The sequence below is a fragment of the Rhinatrema bivittatum genome, chromosome 8 (assembly GCF_901001135.1).
Source record: "Rhinatrema bivittatum chromosome 8, aRhiBiv1.1, whole genome shotgun sequence".
Taxonomy (NCBI): Eukaryota; Metazoa; Chordata; class Amphibia; order Gymnophiona; family Rhinatrematidae; genus Rhinatrema; species Rhinatrema bivittatum.
This window is the reverse complement of record NC_042622.1, coordinates 135,640,578-135,659,153: the sequence shown is the minus strand read 5'-3', so window position 1 is coordinate 135,659,153 and position 18,576 is coordinate 135,640,578. Positions and strand designations below refer to the sequence as shown.

Below are 18,576 nucleotides of genomic sequence, written 5' to 3'. Positions count from 1 at the left end.
AGATAAGGATGACTGTCTCCTCTTTGGTCATCCAATCCCTATATTCCCTGGAAAGGGAATATAGATGCCTCCTAGTCTTGGTCACCTTAAATCTGGAATCATGTGTTGCACACTAAGGAGATTCCTACCTCCAATTATCAAATGTAGTGGAAAGCAATTAGTGGGGGCCCTACAAGCACCCAGGAATGTGGGATCCCTTAAGTTGTCTCCCATTCTCCTTCTGGAGATGAAGGAAGTCACGCCCTGGAATTAAGGGTCACCATCTATCTCCTAAACGGCCTCCCCACTGAGCCATTATCTCCCACCTCTGAGGAGGCATGGCTATCTCCTCCTCCTTTTGCCCCTGCCGATTCCCTAGGACTGCTCCAATCAGAAGAGAGCTCGAGCACCCCAAACATTGCTAAGGCCATCCTGAGGTTCTTCCCTGTAGGAATAAGAATAATGGCTGGGAAGCCCTCAAGGAGGAATCCAAAGGTGCTGCCCAGGCACCATGGAATTCTTTTTTTTTTTTTTTTTAGACAGACTGCTGTCATCTTCTGCATGAAAAGTCTAATTTGGGAAGCCTAAAGGGGAAGAGAGCCAGTTCTATTTACTGTTTCCTCAATCAGTCCAATGGCTGAGAAGGCAGGAGAGAGAAACTCCAACATGTCTGGAAGTCACCTGATGCCATAATAATATCATAGTGAACTGGAGCTGTACAGGCTCTGCAGAGTTTGATGGTAAATCTCTGACCTCATGGAACCTCTCCATTCAACTATCAGAGAGAAGAGAGAGATAAAGAGCTTGGAATGCTTGATTTATTTATATAATTATTTTGGTTTTATTTGGCTCAAAGCAGCAGTAAAATGGCTGCTAATCCTGCCAAAATGGGTGCGCTGATCAGGCCGGTGTCTATGTGCACTACAGCACTGCCTTCCATCATAGGGGCTAGAGTATGAACTGGGGAATCCACCTAGTTTTGCTGTTGGCAGGGTGCTGACTTTCTACAGCTCACATCCTCCTAGGTCTCCTACCTGGTACCTGCCTGCTCACAAGCCAGGCAGAATGCACTGACTGATATACTAAGCTGTTGTGACTTATATATGGTGCCTTACCTACCATTTGGGAGGGTGGGGGGGTTTGTGGAGAAACTAGAAGCCAGTAGAGGGCGGGAGGGTGCAGGGTGGGTGATCACCTCAAACACCATGACTTGAATGCAAATCCAGTACAGCACCACAGGAGACTGGGAGGCAGTCTTGGGAAGAGGTCATGCTGTAATCCTTCTTTCTTTTTAGGATCCTGCTCTATTAGGGAAATCAGCCAGAAGACTGTTGCCCTAGGAGCCTTTTCAGTTGCTCCTGCTACTGGAGCCAACAAGGGAACAAAGTTACTGGGGACCACCCGGTGCTTGAACCATTGGTGCTAGAACTCAGACCCCTACTGAGTTGGTTCTCAAGGAGAGAGGGAGAAATCAGTCCCACAGGAACGTTGCCTGGAATACCCCCAGCACTTGGCCTATACTCCACCGGGAACCTGGGCTTAAAGTCTTCCTGGGAGTGGCCTACTCCTAGCTGCACACCAGTCCACATGTCTGCACCATCTGCTGGAGACAAAGAAATACTGAAAATTTGAAGGCAGCACCAGACCTTTATAGAGGGAGAAAAGTCAGTCTGGAGCTTTTTTTTTTTTTTTTTAACTCCATGTCCATCTGCTAGCAGGAGGGCATATACTGGTCTGGCAATAAGAAAAACAGTACTCCATGAAACTGCTGCTGTGGTCCTTACAGCAATCAATCTGATGAAAGGATAATTTCACCATATCTCATAGCACTATATACCCAAGTATGGACCTCCTCTATACTTAACCGTGTATATGAAGAAGCCCTTTGCCATACTTTACGGGATATACCCAGCACAAAGGCACCCCCCATACCTTATGATATACACCCCAAAAAGAAGGTTCCTCTTCTCTATACTTTATAGTATACACCCAGGATGAAGGCACACCCTCATATCTTATAGTACACATACAGAAGTACATTTTCAAAGGGTTTTGCTGCTTAGGTTAATAAATTGGCAAATCTGAAAACTGACCAAGACTGTGTCCCTAAATTTAGTAACCTAAAAGCGGGAAGGGTCAAATCAGGGAAATAAGTTAGGCACCTAGTGCTGAATATTGGCACTAGATCCCTAACTTAGATGACTAAATGTAGGCAAATAAACAGCAGGCATAAATGTAGTAACCTTAAATTTTTAGATGCCTAAAGTTAGGGGAAATTTCAGTCTAAAACTTAAGCATTTAAGTTGGCTGAATACTCAATTTTAAGCAGCTAGGGTCAGGCACTCAGGTTTCTTTGAATATCAACCTCTTTGAATGAAGATTCCTCTCCCCTTCGTCTTATTATATATACACTCAAGAGTGGAGGTATCTCCATTATACCTAATAGTACATACACCAAGATGAACAAATCCTTTGGGCAAGGTTTCTTAACCTTCTGTATGCCAGGGACTGGCTAGCTACATTCCTTAAATTACATAGACTTTGTTGGAGTGCTGGTGAGTAGGGGGAGGGATCCCCAGAAAATTAAAAAGCAGGGGTGGGGGAGGATATAGCCCTGCAGTGTGGTCTGTGCCATTCTAAGTTTGTGCTGAAGCCGCTTGTGTTGGTTCAAGGTCCCTCCTGATGCAGTTATGCTATAGGGCAGGTCTTGCTTACTCCTCATTCTCTTGCAATCACTGTTTTTCTGTAGACTGGAAGAAATACTGGCAGGGAGTGGTACTGGTTGATGGACCGGTGGTTGAGAAACACAGCCTTATATCATACACTCAGACTGGAGATATTCCCACCCCCTTTCCAAAATTCATGATACATAACCAAAACAAGAGGTGTCCCTCCCCCTATCTCACTTAATATGCTGAGAAATGGAGGTGACCCACTCATACACAATGGAATGTATCCCAAGTTATTCTGTATTTGAAATCCACCTTTACTCACTCATCTCTAGTGTAACATGGGTAAGGGAACATCTGCACGTAATTCCCAGGTTCCACCACATCGTGGCCTACAAACGTATTGATAATGGCACGTTCCATCATATCTGAAGGGCAGAGAAAGAAGTAGTCACGATTAGCATCTGGCTGGCATCTTGAAACAGGCTCTTCTGTCTAATTTATAAGGATGGCTGTTATTCACATATACCAACTGGGCAAGAGGTTCTCTATAAAGTGATCTAAAAATTCCACAGTCATAGTGCTCCTTCTCCAGCTAAGAGAAAAGATTGGAATATCAAAGAAGGACAAACCCATTGATGTGCAAGGTCTAGTCACTTGCTAACCAATATGCACACCATCATCAATCTATCCCATGAAACTTAGATCCATGAGACACCTAAAACTGAGGGCTGGCATTACATCCTAGTGATTAGAGGCCTGAACCTTTGGGTTCCCAGATAAGAATTCTATCTTTGCTATTTTCAGAGAGTAACTTTCAAAAAAACTTTTTACATGGCTAGAAAGCTTGTCTGAAAATTGCCCTTCCTCCCCCTCAGTGCAGATAATAAAGCACCCACAATCTCCTGCTGGCCAGAATTTTCAAAGGGAAACTCCACATGGAGTTTCCCTTTGAAAATTAGCTTGCAGGCACAGGGGTAGTCTCAAAATTGCCCCCTTATTGTGAAGCCAAGCGAATAGCACTCAAATTCCCTGCATTCCAACTCTCTGTTTTGTTTAACCTCTCACCCAATATTGTAAAGTGTAAGATATTCAGGAGGGGGGGGGGGGGCAAAGAAAATCCTATTTACCAAGTGATCATATAATATTGGGCACATGTATGGTACTTTATAAAAACATTGTTCTGGGACTGCATCAGTATACTCTGATGGAGTTTTATTTAATTGTGCTACTAATAAACATCGTTGTGACATCCATTAACCCAAACAGCAATGGCAGTAGTCATTTATCCACGCCAGTAGTCATTTATGCTGCCACGCTATTGCTAGCTTAGTGCAGGCCCTGCAACGAAACCTTGTTTCTTTAGAGATCAACCGGCATAAGAAGCTGCAGCAGCATCCATAAAAGCAGCTTCTACTGTGGAGACTTTTCTAATTGAACTGACCTGAGATGGTACATGGATTTCCCCAAGGGACTGGAGTTCTAGTTTCAGAATTCAGTTTCCAGTAACTGTTCTTTAGTTTTACTATAATGAAGTTTTTATCTTGATTGCACTTCATTTCAGAACTAAGCTCCAGCCGATTATTTCCTCCCTCCACCCTTTCACTTCTGTCTTACCTACCAAGGATTTTACGCTAGACACCAGCTACTCTATTCCTGTTTTAAGAAGAAAACCATGTGATGACGAGCAGGGTAAGTTAAAATTGTGATTGGGGAGTGCGCTGTAACCAGTTTCTGATCTCGCGACTAATCTTTCTCCTTCACAGGATCGGAGATCGCTCAGAACAACAAAGGTCGTATGAGCACAAGAAGCTCCTAGAGGTGGCAGAACACCCCCAGGCACAGCTCTTATATGGGGGGCGGAGGGGGAGAGGAGCATAAACAGTGCTGAAACAAGCAGCACCTACCATGTACCCAAATGCAGCAAGATTGGCAAACTCTGCTAAGAAGATTTAAGAGAAAATCTACTTTAAGAAACTTCACACTAGACTAGATGCAAGATGAGCTGCTTAAATTAAGTCCAATTGACAACTGGCACCAATACATTCCAGCTGTGAGAGTAGTAACAGAAAACAGAAATTTTTATTTTAATTTATTTTTGCAGAGCATATGCAGTCCAACATTTCAACAGTTTCTTGTAGGATTTATTTCCTTTTATATAATATTTAAAGTGATGTTCAGCTATGGGGCATTAAGGTTTGCCATACTAACTATCAATTTCCATCCCTTCCTCACCCATCATCTTGGATATCAGAAACTCACCTTGGATCCAAACAAAGCCGTATAGGAAGTAGAAGCGCCCACCCGTGTTGGGGCCTGGCCTCCAATATGCCCGCCGGATTTCATTGGTCTTCTCTGTGAAGCTGGAGTTCTGTCGAATCTTGTACATCACATGTGGAGGCAGCTTGCCATCATCTTGGGTCTGGAAGATCACACCTGAGGGAGAGAGTGTCGACAGGGGTGACAAAGCAGGCTGAGATGCATTCGGATCAGACATCCCCTGTATCAGGACAGAGCTTGCTGAAGCTATGGGACAGGGACAGGGGCAGAGGAACAAGGTAAGCAAAATCAGCAATCAAGCCAAGACAGAAAGTAGTCACTCTCACATCAGGCTTACATATACTTTAATAGCATCACCACCATAAACACATCTTCTGTATTACAGTGTGAGGGGATGTATCAATAATTCCCTCATTCTACCTTAAAGAGCCCGGTTCAAGGTTTTAACCCAGTTCTCCTTAAGGCAGAACACCGCAAGGGATGTTCCCTTTACCTTACCATAAGAATCTAGGACTAGAAAGGCTTGGAGAGGCCAGAGGGAGCTGGTGGGAGGACCTCACAATACACCCAGACAGTTGTCATTTACCAGTTGGTTGTACCTGAGACAAGGTGAGCTAACATCTTAATTCTTGTATCTCTGAAGAACTGTAAATAAACATCTGCACCATAACTAAGTTGGTCTAGTCTTACTACATTGCTAAACTATTCCTATGGCTGCAGCAGGCTCGAATATGCTACATTCAGCTACTGAAAGTCAAGTGTCTCACTTCTTAATCATGCAACAGACTGAGAGAGGTGAATGAATGGAGAAGGAGGAGAAGGAATAGTACACAGAAGGAAGAAAAAGGAAAGGAAAAGGCTAAATGGGAAGAAAAGGAGGAGAAAAGAGACAAGACAAAGTTCGGGAAAAGGAGATGGTGGATGTGGGAGAGGACTTACTGGCAAACACAGTGACGTTGTCCTGGTACGCCTGGTTTAGTGTATAATTCACTATGCTCTCCTCATTAGGGAAGCCCTTGAATACGTCTACACTCACCTGAGAAGGGAAAAAAACATTAGTGAGATCATCCTGCCAATTCAGCTGCTCACTTTGGGCACCTAGGATCCATCGTTCTCTCCACTTGCATCCAGTGCTCCCCAGGACAGGTGTCCTGAGAGGAGGCCATCTCTAAGAGGGCAGCTGTCCCATTACTGTCACAAGAAAGCCACAGAGCACCGCAGCTCAGAAGCTGCAGAAAACCTGCCACTTGAGGCATCCAGGCTGCCAATTATATTGGTAGAAGAGATGAGCAGCACAGAGCCTAGCAAACACCAACAACTCAGTACTGGCTGTCAGATATTGCCAGCTCATGTGGAAAAGGTGGGTCTATCTCTCAAAGCTTGCTAGAAAATACTTAGAAAAGAAATCACACAGTATTCTATGGAGGTCCTCATAACAAACAGATTGGGAATCACCGAATGTATGCACTGTTTCAGATGCTCACACACCATCATCATGCATTAATTCTTGTGCTTCTTCATAAGTCACCCCTCCCCCTAATTAATATCACAATTTTTTCTTTTCCAACGATGATGAATGGCACACAGAAGCCAATTTTCAAGCAAATTATGTGAGTAAAAGATGCATTACCCATGTTAGTCACCTGTCTAAAATCTGCCCTTCTTCTGTGCATCATGGAGCAAGTGTTACTTTCAACCCCAGTGAGGGGAGTTATTTCCAGGGAGGGGGTAGAGGCACATTTAGGGCAGGGGAGAAATGGTACATTTGCAGATTGCATTTTCAAATCTTCAGATGTACTTTTACAGCAAACATCTACCTGCAGAAAACCCAGGTGCATGCGAACATGCATACTCTGTACCTATGGCAAGTTTCAGAGGAAAAGAATGCACATATGTTTGCTTTTGAAAACTGGTGCTAAGTTCATGGGTAAAAATACATGCAATTTTTTTTGTCCTAATGTAGGGCATAGCAAAATTGCCCCAAAAATCATCTCCTTAGACAATCAGTGGATTGGAGAGGTACATTGGGCACCAGAATAAGGGATCATAAGTTGTACAGATGTTGCTGGAGAGAGGATAATCTCATTTTCATGGGTGCCTAAGTTTGATCACACAGTGTTGTTCTGACCTTTGACATGAATTGAATCCAGCCACAGGCCGCATTATCGATTGTGTCCAACTGCTGTAGCAGGATGCTGGCATTAGGCATGGAAAAGTTACTGCTGATGAGGCTGCGGATGATGTCACTGTCTGAGACGTTCAGGAGCTCAGGCTGCTTCTGCAAATCAGATGTGAACTGGCAGTAGCAAAAAAAGGGAAAAACCCACCATGAGTGGTAATGGTATTAAGCTATTCCAGTCTATTCTTTGATTTCCATCAACCCTTTCTACTAAGGTACCCATGGCTTGATACAATAAAATTCAAATTAAACAATAATCTATTAAACCAATAATCAAATCCACAATCATAACAAAATACAATATAAATTAATCATTAATAACAAAATATAACATACATTGATCATAATAAGCAGAGAGAGGAGGAGGATGAACAAGGAGAGAAAAAGAAGAGAGCTAAAACAAAATAAAAACAGAAGACAGAAAAGGAAACAAAGAAGGAAAGAGCAGCTAAGAGCATTACACCACAGGAGAATTCAGCTCAAAGCCTGGGTCACACCTGGATGCTGTTGTTGCATTGCGCATGCCTGTGCTATACTCAGTTCTAGACAGGACAACTGGTCTTATTTCCTTGAATACCAAAATCTATTCAATACTTAAGGAAAAAACACAACCCCCTTAAAAATGTTTTAGAAGAGCCCATCTTTTAGATCAACCTCCCCCATCTCAGCTGTCTTTTATCATCTTCCCCCACCATCCTCTCTTTCTCCCCACCCTGGCACCTGTTGTAGCCACTGGATGCGCCTCTGAAGCTTCCCCTCCTCCAGGAAGCTGCGGATCTCGGCGGACATGTTTAGCCACACCCGTGCATAGTGCGTCACATTCCCCACAAAGGCAAAGGTCTCATTGGCCTGTATAAGGAGGAAACGGGAAGTGATTCTATTACTTGTTGAACGAGTACATTTTCTAATCTCTATGTCACCTGGAATATTTAAACTCGGGGTACACTTTGCAGAGCTACTATTTCTATGCCACTCTACGGATCAGAATGATTCCGTGATAATGAGAGAATGAAACTGGAGTGACCTGACTGGTAACATATAGAATCATTTCCCATTAACACATCATTCCCTCAGTGCAACGCTTCTCTGTAGCCTAGTGCTTTCCTCTTCACTTGAACTTCCAGCTCAGATGGAACCTGCCCCTACACCCTGCTAACTGATACTTACGACAGAGGGATCTAAGACCAAGTCGCCCTGGGCCTACATTTATAACTACAAGGGATTTTGCCCCCAGTGATTTTAGGAAGTCTTAATTGCATTATGCACGTTACAACTAGCGATTCTGTGTACACTGAACTAATTGACAGTCAGTTTCTCCTATGGTACATTGTATACTCCAATTTGTCCATGGAGGAAAAAGGAGGAGGAAAGAATACTGTAAACTACACCGGCTTATTGCTCAAACCACTCACCTTTAGAATGACTTTGTCTACTTCTGTTCCCACAGGGGAGTAGAGGATCTTGGGGTTGGTGGTCATGAGATGTACAAGAAGTCCCAGATTGCGCTGCTCCTTGTTGGTGAACCCCAGTGAGCTCATATTCCCCTGCTTCAGTGCTTCAGGCTCGATAGTCCTGTAGAGAAACAAGTCATTATCTGACTGAAACTAGAAGGTTGTTCCAATGCAAGGTTTCACCACTGAAAAGCAGCACCAAACTCTCTGGAATTTCCTGTACCTAGATCCATTCTCCTTTGCTTACACATGACAGTCAACTATCACAGCCTACCACAATTAAACGGACAGCACTGTAAGTGTGAGGGCAAAGCTGAATATTTCCCTTCCAATACTGTTTATTTATACAATGAAACTTGCTGGAAGAATTTGAATTAAAAGGCTATGAAACCTCCTTACAGCATCACCCTGCAGACCTCATTATATGCACCTGTTAACTGTGGGGCTTCATATTACTCCATGGTGTGTCATCAGGAAAATGGATGGACCCAGAAAACAACGAGGAACACGATCTATCAAAGCCGTGAGGAAAGCAAAAAATGGATAGATCACAAGTCCTTAAGATTCTTTATTATTTTAAAGCTAGTTGCCCAATGCTTGCCCAACTCTGGCCGGGTTTCGCCAGAGTTAGGCAAGCATTGGGCTTTGCTAAAACTTTCTATGTGTGATGTCTCTGTGCTACCTGAACTTTAAGGAAACCAATAGATGACTGTTAATAATCAGATCCTGGAAGGTAACATATTGCTCACACAGCCCCTGAAGCAGCTCATTTTATGTGGCAAAACTCGGCCAGAGTCGGGCAAGCACTGGGCAACTAGCTTTTACAATAATAAAGAATCTTAAGGACTTGTGATCTATCCATTTTTTGTTTTCATCAGGAAAATGGAAGAAAGCTACAAATTCTTTTGATGTCACCTTTTGGCCCAAAAAGTAGGCACTCCAGGAGGAACAATTGGATCCGGGGAGAAACTTAGCTTGCTATCCCTGTGTTAAATCTAGTCAGCTATGCTATATCTGAAAATTTACCTAAAGATAGCTGGCTGTGCTATATGTTACATATTATATGTTTTTAGCCAACTATCCTGCCACTGAGAGTTCTTTCAAAATTGCCCCTATCTACATAGTAGACTGGCCCTTGGGTGGGTGCTGCAGAAATGCTAAGCCCCAAAGGGGAGCATTTATTTACCACTTGTTTACTGGAAAGATTATACTGGTGACATCACTTCCCGCAACAGCTGGAGTTCTAAGGAAACCTCTCATCCAAGTACTGATCTGGTTGTGGCCCATAGATCTGGTGGGTTCACAGAATGTATTGACAGAAAGTCTCGGTGATTATCTATCGTGTTTTAAAATGTCAGCAACATTCTGGATTTCCCCTACCGGTTGTTCCCACACAAGATGGGCTGCAGCCCTGCCCACAGCTGAACAAAGGCGGAAAACTGGCTTTGAGGATTTTCCCCAGTCTGCTCTTCCCCATCTCCTTCCTCCACGGTGGAATTGCTGGTGAAATTTCCACTCCAGGCGGTGCTGTTAGAGGTGGGTGGTGGAGATTTGCTGGTACAGGCACCCTTTGGTAGCAGCTTGGCCAGAGCAGAGAGGATGTCCACGTCTTTGAGGACCTTCTCTACCTCAATGAGGTCCTCCAGGAGAGCACGAAGCCGGTGCTGGGTGGCTGTGCCATTGACTTCATCCAACCGGAGCTGCAAAGTCCAGCAGAAAGCAACCAGTCATCAACAGGAGAGAACCACTCACTCAACTGCAAGCCAGTCTTAAGGAAGGACAAATGTAGATCTTTTAAAGAACGATACTGTAAATGAACATTCATCAGTTACCAGTGGGTGTTATGAAAGAGGAATGGTATCCACTTAAAAATCAATTCTTTTTAATCTACTTTGTTAAAATGTGGCACTTGAAAGTATGTGAACCTTACAAAACACATTGCAAACTAATTCAACGAGCTCACAAGAATTTTTGCAGGTTCGTCAAACTTTTTTGTGGATTTCCGTTAATCATTGAATCTGCCTCAGTTTTTGAGCAAATTCACCAATGTGTGAAAATCCAAAGCAGAGAGATCAGATTCAGATTTGTATCAATCACTGAATCTGCTTCAAATTTTAGTGAACATGTTTGGAAATTCTTCAGATTCACCAAGAAAGCTTTGACAACATTTTTTCTGGCAAATCTGAGATTTGAACTATGCCATCCAACGTGAAACCAGGATGAAATTCACCTGGTCTGAATCTGACCTAGAATTATTCACACATGTCTAGTGGTACTCTGATTGTGGAAACATGGCTTCTGAAGGGGCCATGTTCCTACAGTGGCAGCAGTGCAGCTCCATATACAGAAGCATTCCTCCAGTGATTAGGGTCGCCAACGGATGCCCTATTTTCAGCATAGGCTGACCCATCCTAGCTTTACTCCACAGCATGCATGAATTCATAGTCCTGCTTTTCTTAGAGAAATCTAAACTACAAGTCCATGCAAGCAACAGGACTGGTCAGCCGATCCTGAGTAAATCGAGTCTGCTGGCAACCCTGTCAGTGATAGCAGTGAGATTCTACCAGAAGAAACTTCTCTTTCTGCCTCTCCATGTAAAAAAACAAAACACAGCAGCAAATATGGTTGTGAGATGTCCCAGTCCAGGACACCTGCAAGAATCCTGCTCTTGCTGCAGTTGTTTTCCAACAGAAGATCTCGAGATTTACATTTGGAAGCACAAGCTTAAGGGAAGCTTCCCCACTCTGCAGCCTGCAGAACTGCTTTCCTTGCTGAGACTCAATAAAGACGAATAAAAAAAAAAAAAAAAAAGAAAGAGCCCTCTCTATCGCTATTCATCTCCTTGATCATCACCCTCTTCTCAGTTTCAGCCACTCACAAATGAAAATTTCTTTATTGATTTATATCTTTAAAACAAAATGCACAGCAAAACAGAATTGATCAACAGCCTGCACAGCCCTTATTCAGGTAAAACCTATTTCACTTTATATCAACTAATCAAGAAGTAATTTCGATCTTAGCTGAAGCTAAACCAAGAATTTAAGTACCAGTAAGCTAAATGTCCTTGGATATGAGTCATCACTGTTTTTTTACGACTAATTTGTAGATTAGAGTTACTTTCCTTGCTGCCATTTTGATAAGACATGGCTATTGCTGTAATGCAGTGATATTTTTAGGCTATCCTGTTGTTGACTCATCAACAGCAGCAAATAAGACCATGGATTAATCATCCTTATAGGTTGCTTTTTCCTTTGTCTCATCATAATTTGCTCCATCTGGCGGAATTAATTATACTAGGTGAGCAGAAACTGAGAAGCCACTAGGACCAGCTGGAGTTACTCCCCACCCTTTTTGTAGATTCTTCCCACCGTATGAATTTCTGTCACACACAATGGAAATATGACAACTAATAGTATCCGATGAAAGTTTGCAGGCATGCATCTGCATGGATAATCATTACCCCTTCCACCGCCCCCCACCCGCTCAAGACAGAACAATAAAAATGGCATAGAAGGATATGCTGAATAATGTCTTCCCTTGAAACATTCAGGGACTGCTGCTGGGCTGCATGCAGAAGGCACTTCGGGATGTAGCAGTAATGGTGCAGGTTAAAGATTTACAAGTCATGTTTTTGTCACTTCTAATGCCTAAGAGACTCTCCAAAGGTTTCCTAATTTCTCTGGAATTTAGACTTCGTTCATCAGTCAGTTTCCTCAGGCAACCAATCAAAGCACAGCAGCACAGGCTTATTACCATGCTAAGGGGATGTCAGTATATTATCCAGTAATTTAGCCTAAAGCGCACGTCCTGTTAGTACATTGCACAATGCATTATGTATTATAGCATATTCATTTTTTTTTTTATTGAATCTTACACGCTTCAGCCATCCAGTGATGTATTTATCCTGTGGGGAAAAAATATGTATAATGATTTCCTATGAAGGGCGTGATATAATCAGAGTGCTATCACAGATGTATCAACACTGAAAAGCATGCAGAGTGCATTCAGTTTCCCCTGTGAATCTACTGGTTCAAAAGATGCCTTGGCTATAGAAATAGAGAGCTTGCCATGGCATCAGACAGAGGGAGAAGCTCTTTCAGTCTTCCGCATGGGCCCGGCAGAACAGGAATTGCATTCCTACTACTAATCATCATTTCTATAGCGCTACTAGACATATGTAGCAGTATATAGATACACTTAAGTGACAGACCCTGCTCCTCTACCCATCTGGAATGGACTTAGAATCCAAGATCTTAAAAAAAAAGACAATGAACTGGATTCCTGTCTTTCTCAAAGTGGACTTTGGGTACAGTCATACAGGAAGCAGTGTCCAAAGTAAATTTCTGGTCCCCATGGAATAGATTCAATAAGCTAAAAGTGAAGAACTTGAACAGGACTTCTATAATAGTAATAATAAGAACAATAATAGTACTTCTATTTATAGAGCTACTGGATGTATGCAGTGCTGTACAATGAGAAGTATTCAGGTACAATACGTCCCTGCCCCAAAGAGCTTACAGTCTAAGTGGGTACCTGGGGAAGATAAAGTGATTTGCCCAAGGTCACAAGGAATGTTGGTGGGAGAAGTGAAATCTGAACTTTGGTTTCCCTGGTTCTCAGCCCACTGCTCTAATCATTAGGCCACCTCCTCCTCCTCCTCCAGAATTCTATGCCTCCTTGACATAGGCTTGAAAAACACTGAAGAGTAAAGGACCAAACAATAGTCTTCAGTGCCCATGCAGAACAAAGGCCAAGCACTGTTCCTCTTATCACACAGAGGATGGCAATGTCGACCTTGGCTCTTTTGCTTCCTGCTGAACTACAGTACATATAGACATAACAAAAGTGAATTTCACCCACTACAGTGCAATAATATGCTTCTATTTCTCCAATGTCATTCAGCTAACTGTTCTCAGCAGAATATTTAAACCACTGGAAGCAAGAGCAAAACATTTATAAAATAAAAAAGTACCCTTGCTGCCAAAAAGGAGGTCTTCCAGTTTTGTTGTCATTGCTTTCATGGCTATGAACTTCCCTGTTCTCTTTTTAGGTGTGGTGAGGAGGGCAGGGGCCCTAGCACTTTCCTCTTGCTTCCTTATCTTCTAGCTCAATTGAAATTGGTCTCTGCTGGAGCTATGGCAACAGAATCTCCATTTATAACTACCTGTGACTTTCTTCTCAATCTTAGCCTCCTCCTCTGGTCTACCAATCAACACAGAGAACAGTCCTTGGCCACAGAGTGCAATTCCCACTCGAACCCAGTCTCTGAACATCTTGAATCTAGTGGTGTGCAGTCGTTTGCAAGAAATTGGAAATAAAGACGATATTTCCTATTTTGTTGTATTTCGGGAAGCAAAAAAAACCGAAAGGAAAACCCACAAAATTTCATGTGGTTTTCCTATTGTTTTTTTTTTTGGGGGGGGGGGGAGGAAGGGCACATCTACTAAAAAAAACCCCAAACCCACCCCAACCCTTCAAGTTTAATTAAATACAACCCCCCCCCCCCACATGGTAGGAGCAATGGATGGCCGGTGCCATCTTAAAATTAAATTTGAAGGGTTGGGGCAGTTTTTTTTCCGATCTGGGGAGTGGACCGAAATGGCCCACCCCGGACCTGTAAACGAAACAGCAACAAAAAAAAAATTGAAGCACACCACTACTTGAATCTAGTTAGCAAGTCGAACTGTTGAGCAATGACTGCAAACCTCTAACCCCAAGGCTGTGAACCATAGGGTAATCCCAGCAAAAGCCAGGGTTGGGAGCTGAATTCAAAACTTTCACTTAGCAGCACACAGCATGTGCCATGAAGTCACAGAATAGCCCAATCTTCACTATTCTGAAACTGCAATCTAGTGTCATTAATTAATAAAAACAATGCACACCGTGTGATACTACTGAATGCTGTCCAATTTTCCTAGCGTGGACATTTTCAAAAATAGAGTGGCCAGACTTTTCCAGGCTAACATCCTCTCCCTCTATCTATTCTTTAGCATACCTCAGCCAAGAATAGGAGCTGTGCTCTAGTAAAGACAGTGAGTTTCATTTTACCTGATGAGAAAAGGGTAAGGGCTGCATCGTACATACCCTACTAACAATTCTCTGGATGTCCACCTGCTCCTTAAGCTCAGCGGACAGCTCCTTAAAGTGCTCCTTGACATTAGTGCTCTCATTGCAGATCATTGTTTGATAGGCTGAAAGCTGGGGGTGCTGGCTTTCATTGATCATCAGGATCCTTCCTAGCTCCTCCTCTTTTCCATCACAGCTCAGGCTTTCCAGTACCTCGGGTGTGAACAGTATGCTCTGCAACAGATTCACACCTTTCCATTAGTAAGAGAGTTGGGAAGGACACAATAGAAGCTCACATGCAAAGCAAAACAATGCAAGATTACACAATATCTACCATACAAATGCATTAAACAATGCTATACAATTTCCGACACAGTAAATTACACGATTCTGCATTCTGTATCCTTTGCCCCTCATATATCTTTTGCTATTGCCTAGACTGTAGAGCACCTGCGATGCCCTCTCACAAAAATTTGCAGCAAGGAGAATAAACCTAAATAATGGATGGTGGAACCCTAACATTCAGAAGAAAGGTTGCTATAGAGCAGGCCAAGCTCAAAACAAAACATGATGAATTTAAAAGTCCCATTGTGTCCATGTCCATCCCCCTCAGGCCTCTGACCACTAACTTCTTCCAAAGCACTCAGCTGATGATAAAACAGGACACTGGGGCAAATAAAAACCATGACGCCCATAAACCATTCTCTCAGTTCCTTTTTTATTTAACCTCAACTGAATTGTTTTTAATGTAGCTGTTTAAATTTTTTTTTTTTAAAGCAGGAGGTTTAATCCTCCTGATATAACATTGTGTCCCCAGTTGGGACGTGTAGCAGGATCTTAATTCCCCTATTGTACAGACTTCTCAATCTCAGCCGAGAACCTAGAGTGATGTTTTGGGTCTAACAGCTGGGATGTGTGACAAATCTGACACAAGATCCCAGTGGAAGTTCTCCCATTCACTAGTAAGAATTTCTTCCTAATCAGGTCATACTTTTTACTGAGAGAAAGAAGAAAGGTCATTTTAACCATTAGATAGAGGTGGCAAATATCTTCCTGTCTGTATCACTTGAGTTACTTACAGGGATTGAATTACAAAGAAGTATTTTTTCCTGGCTATTGATTCAAGTGCTTTGACTTTATTTTGAAAAACTTTTTTTTTCTTTTCTGTTCTTTGAAAAGGGGATACTTTTTTGCATTGCATTTTTGTTTACTGGATTAGTATTACAGCTTATAGAGAAATTGCTACTTTGCTGTTGAGAGATTTCCTTTGACTTTTTTTTTTGTGACTTTTAGGATGAGAAGTTCAAAGGAGAAATGTATTTGAAGTCTTGGCATAATTGAGGCACGCCATAGCTTCTTGCCATTACGACCACTTCCCCTCTTCACCTCCACCATCTTCCCTCATTTAACCAATGAAAATACCTTTTCATTCTCCAGAAATGCCCCTTTGAGTGGATGAAAATGGCCACAGGCTTAACAATATAAGCCAAGTCAAGTACATAACAACTGTAGTAGAACAATGTTAACCTATGTCCCAGTGGCACCACCTAGTCAATACTTAATTACAATCCCAACTACTAATGATACTCAGGTGAGGTGGCTGCCCTCCAACTCTCCGCTCCATGAAAGCTGCTGGGATGGGCATGTGGCAACTGCCACCCCGTACAGTGTGCCACCGCCTCACCTTCCCCTGCTCACTCTTGCAACCGTATAAGGCACTTCTTCTGTGGCTTTGTTAACACCTCAATCATTTCATCCCTTCTTCTTTAAGCCTTCCTAGACCACCCCTGCCTAGGTCTGGGGAGCGCATATTTCCATCCTAGACCCCTTTTGTAGTCTGCCCCAGCCCACCTGATGAAATCTACCAATCAATGGTACCACCAGACCCAGGCACCCTTTTTTCACTGGCACCTGAGCCCCCACACCAGGTGGCCTGTCCCCCAGCTCACCTTTTCCATGGGCTGACGAAACCTGCCAACCAATGGCCTCCCCAGACCTGGGCCCCCAGTACTGTAAATCTTCTCCATTTATGCCTGTAAAGGGCCTGCCATTGTAGGAATGAGTAACTCCTTCATTGGTCTCTTTGAAGTCTTAACATTAGCTGTGGTAGAGTTCTTAATTACATTTCCTAGGAAAGAAGCCTTTGTGGAGTTTATAACTCAGACAAGCCAAGAGTGATCTGCCATTCTTGCAAGGGCTGAATTACAAACAGAGGTATTTTTTCCTGGTTATTGATTCAAATGCTGTGACTTAATTTTGAAAAAGTAATTTGTTTTTATTGTTTTTCAGTTGTTATAGAGAAACAGATATTTTTTGCATTGCTTTTTGTTTACTGGATTAGAATAGCTGCTTATAGAGGGAAATGCTGTTTTGCTGTTAGGAGATTTCCTTTGCTTTTTTTTCTGCTTTAAGGACCCTCCCACCTTCTATTCTTATTATATGAACTAACCCACTAATAAGGGTGTTTGGATTACATAGAATAACTTGACATTGGTTTGCAGAGAAACACAAGTATATAGTTTAGATTTTTAATCATTTCTAAAAACATTACTCTGAAGTTCAGGGAGAGCTCAATTAGTAATATTATTTCAGATTCTTTAGGTAATTATTTAAGTTGGTCTGATCTTTGTACCCATGGCAAGGTATTCTTTAGAGACTACACACAAGATAGATACAAATAAACATATTTTATAAACTAAAAGATTCATTACTCCATACCTTATAATTACAAGCAAACAAAGGGAATCTGTAAGTAGGTACTAGATTTCAAAGAAGCAAAGCCAGCTAATTGTACTTGCAGATCAGCTGAGGTATAGATAGGAGGTTTGGTAGGTCACGCTTCTCATTTTTTTCTACAGGTATTAGGATCCTAAGAAGAGCAGAAGGATAGCTTGAAGACATCGTATCTACATAACTGCTACCAGTTACTTATTCTGCCTCCATTCAGACAGATATCCTGATCCTCAGTGAGGAACTAGTTCAGTGTGAAAGATGCCAAGAGGTGAAATCATTCAAGAAACAAGTAGCAGAGCTGAGAGAGGATATGGTGAGACTTAGATGCATCCACAATAAGGAGGACTACATCGATGAAATGTTTCTTGAGGTATCTCAGATGGAAAACCTCAGCGGAGGCGGAAGCAAAAACTGGACTGTACAATGGCAGCTGGACACAGATTACCAGAACCAGTAGAATCTTCACCCCAACCCCATTTTCACTTCAGCTGAAAATGCAGTATGCAACCCTGGAAGTGGAAATGGAGAAACCATCCCAGGATGAGGAATAACCTAAACTCATATGCCCCAAAGCTAAATGATAAGCAACTACTGCATCTAGGAAGTGAAAGGTAGTGGTAGTTGATTGCTGCTCTTTTTGTCTATTTTTTTCAACCACGTCTTTGGAAAACCATATCAATTTCCTTTTCCTCTTACTTTTAGTTTGTCTTACATAAAGATTTGTTGCCTTTAACATAGCTCCTTTCAATTTAGCCCACTGTTGTTCCATTTCACCCATTTTCTATCAGTCTTCTAGCGTCTCCAATTTTTCCTTATTTTTGAATTCCAAGACTTTGATCTGTGTGTGACTTCTCTCCATCTGGGCCATATCTAATCATACTAATGATCACTGGTGCTCAGATAAGCACCTACCTAGACAGAGATGCTACCTTTATTTGTGAGTACCGGATCCAGTATAGCTCTTTCCCTCATGAGTTCAATCAGGGATTAATTTATAGCCCTAAAGGAAGTAGAAGTGGATGGGTGTAGGGGTGAGGTGAGCAGGGATAGGGTCAGGTCTGACCTATGCAAAGAAGTGATACCAGGGCCAAGTGTCAGCCCTTGCATACACTCATACCCAAATATACTCCACACTTAACATGCTCGCTGAGCTGGCTGGGCGCTAAGCGCTGGTTGGGGCTGGAATGATCACTGGCTAAGGAGGATAGAGAGAATGAGG

The 18,576-nt window shown here is 42.5% G+C and overlaps 1 protein-coding gene across 3 annotated transcripts in view; it reads right to left on the bottom strand.

Moving 5' to 3' along the window:
• The window catches only part of ABCA2 (ATP binding cassette subfamily A member 2), a 382,666-nt gene that overhangs the window by 144,587 nt on the left and 219,503 nt on the right, over window positions 1-18,576 (bottom strand). For 2 of the 3 annotated variants that reach the window (XM_029612786.1, XM_029612783.1), the window contains exons 8-16: window positions 14,643-14,858; window positions 12,433-12,462; window positions 9,939-10,258; window positions 8,520-8,679; window positions 7,828-7,956; window positions 7,057-7,224; window positions 5,868-5,964; window positions 4,911-5,084; window positions 2,974-3,076 (exon numbers count right to left, since the gene is read on the bottom strand). In XM_029612786.1, the coding sequence (XP_029468646.1) occupies window positions 2,974-3,076; window positions 4,911-5,084; window positions 5,868-5,964; window positions 7,057-7,224; window positions 7,828-7,956; window positions 8,520-8,679; window positions 9,939-10,258; window positions 12,433-12,462; window positions 14,643-14,858 (1,397 nt within the window). The remainder of the gene's footprint in view (window positions 1-2,973; window positions 3,077-4,910; window positions 5,085-5,867; window positions 5,965-7,056; window positions 7,225-7,827; window positions 7,957-8,519; window positions 8,680-9,938; window positions 10,259-12,432; window positions 12,463-14,642; window positions 14,859-18,576) is intronic. The other variant, XM_029612787.1, reaches the window with a different exon arrangement.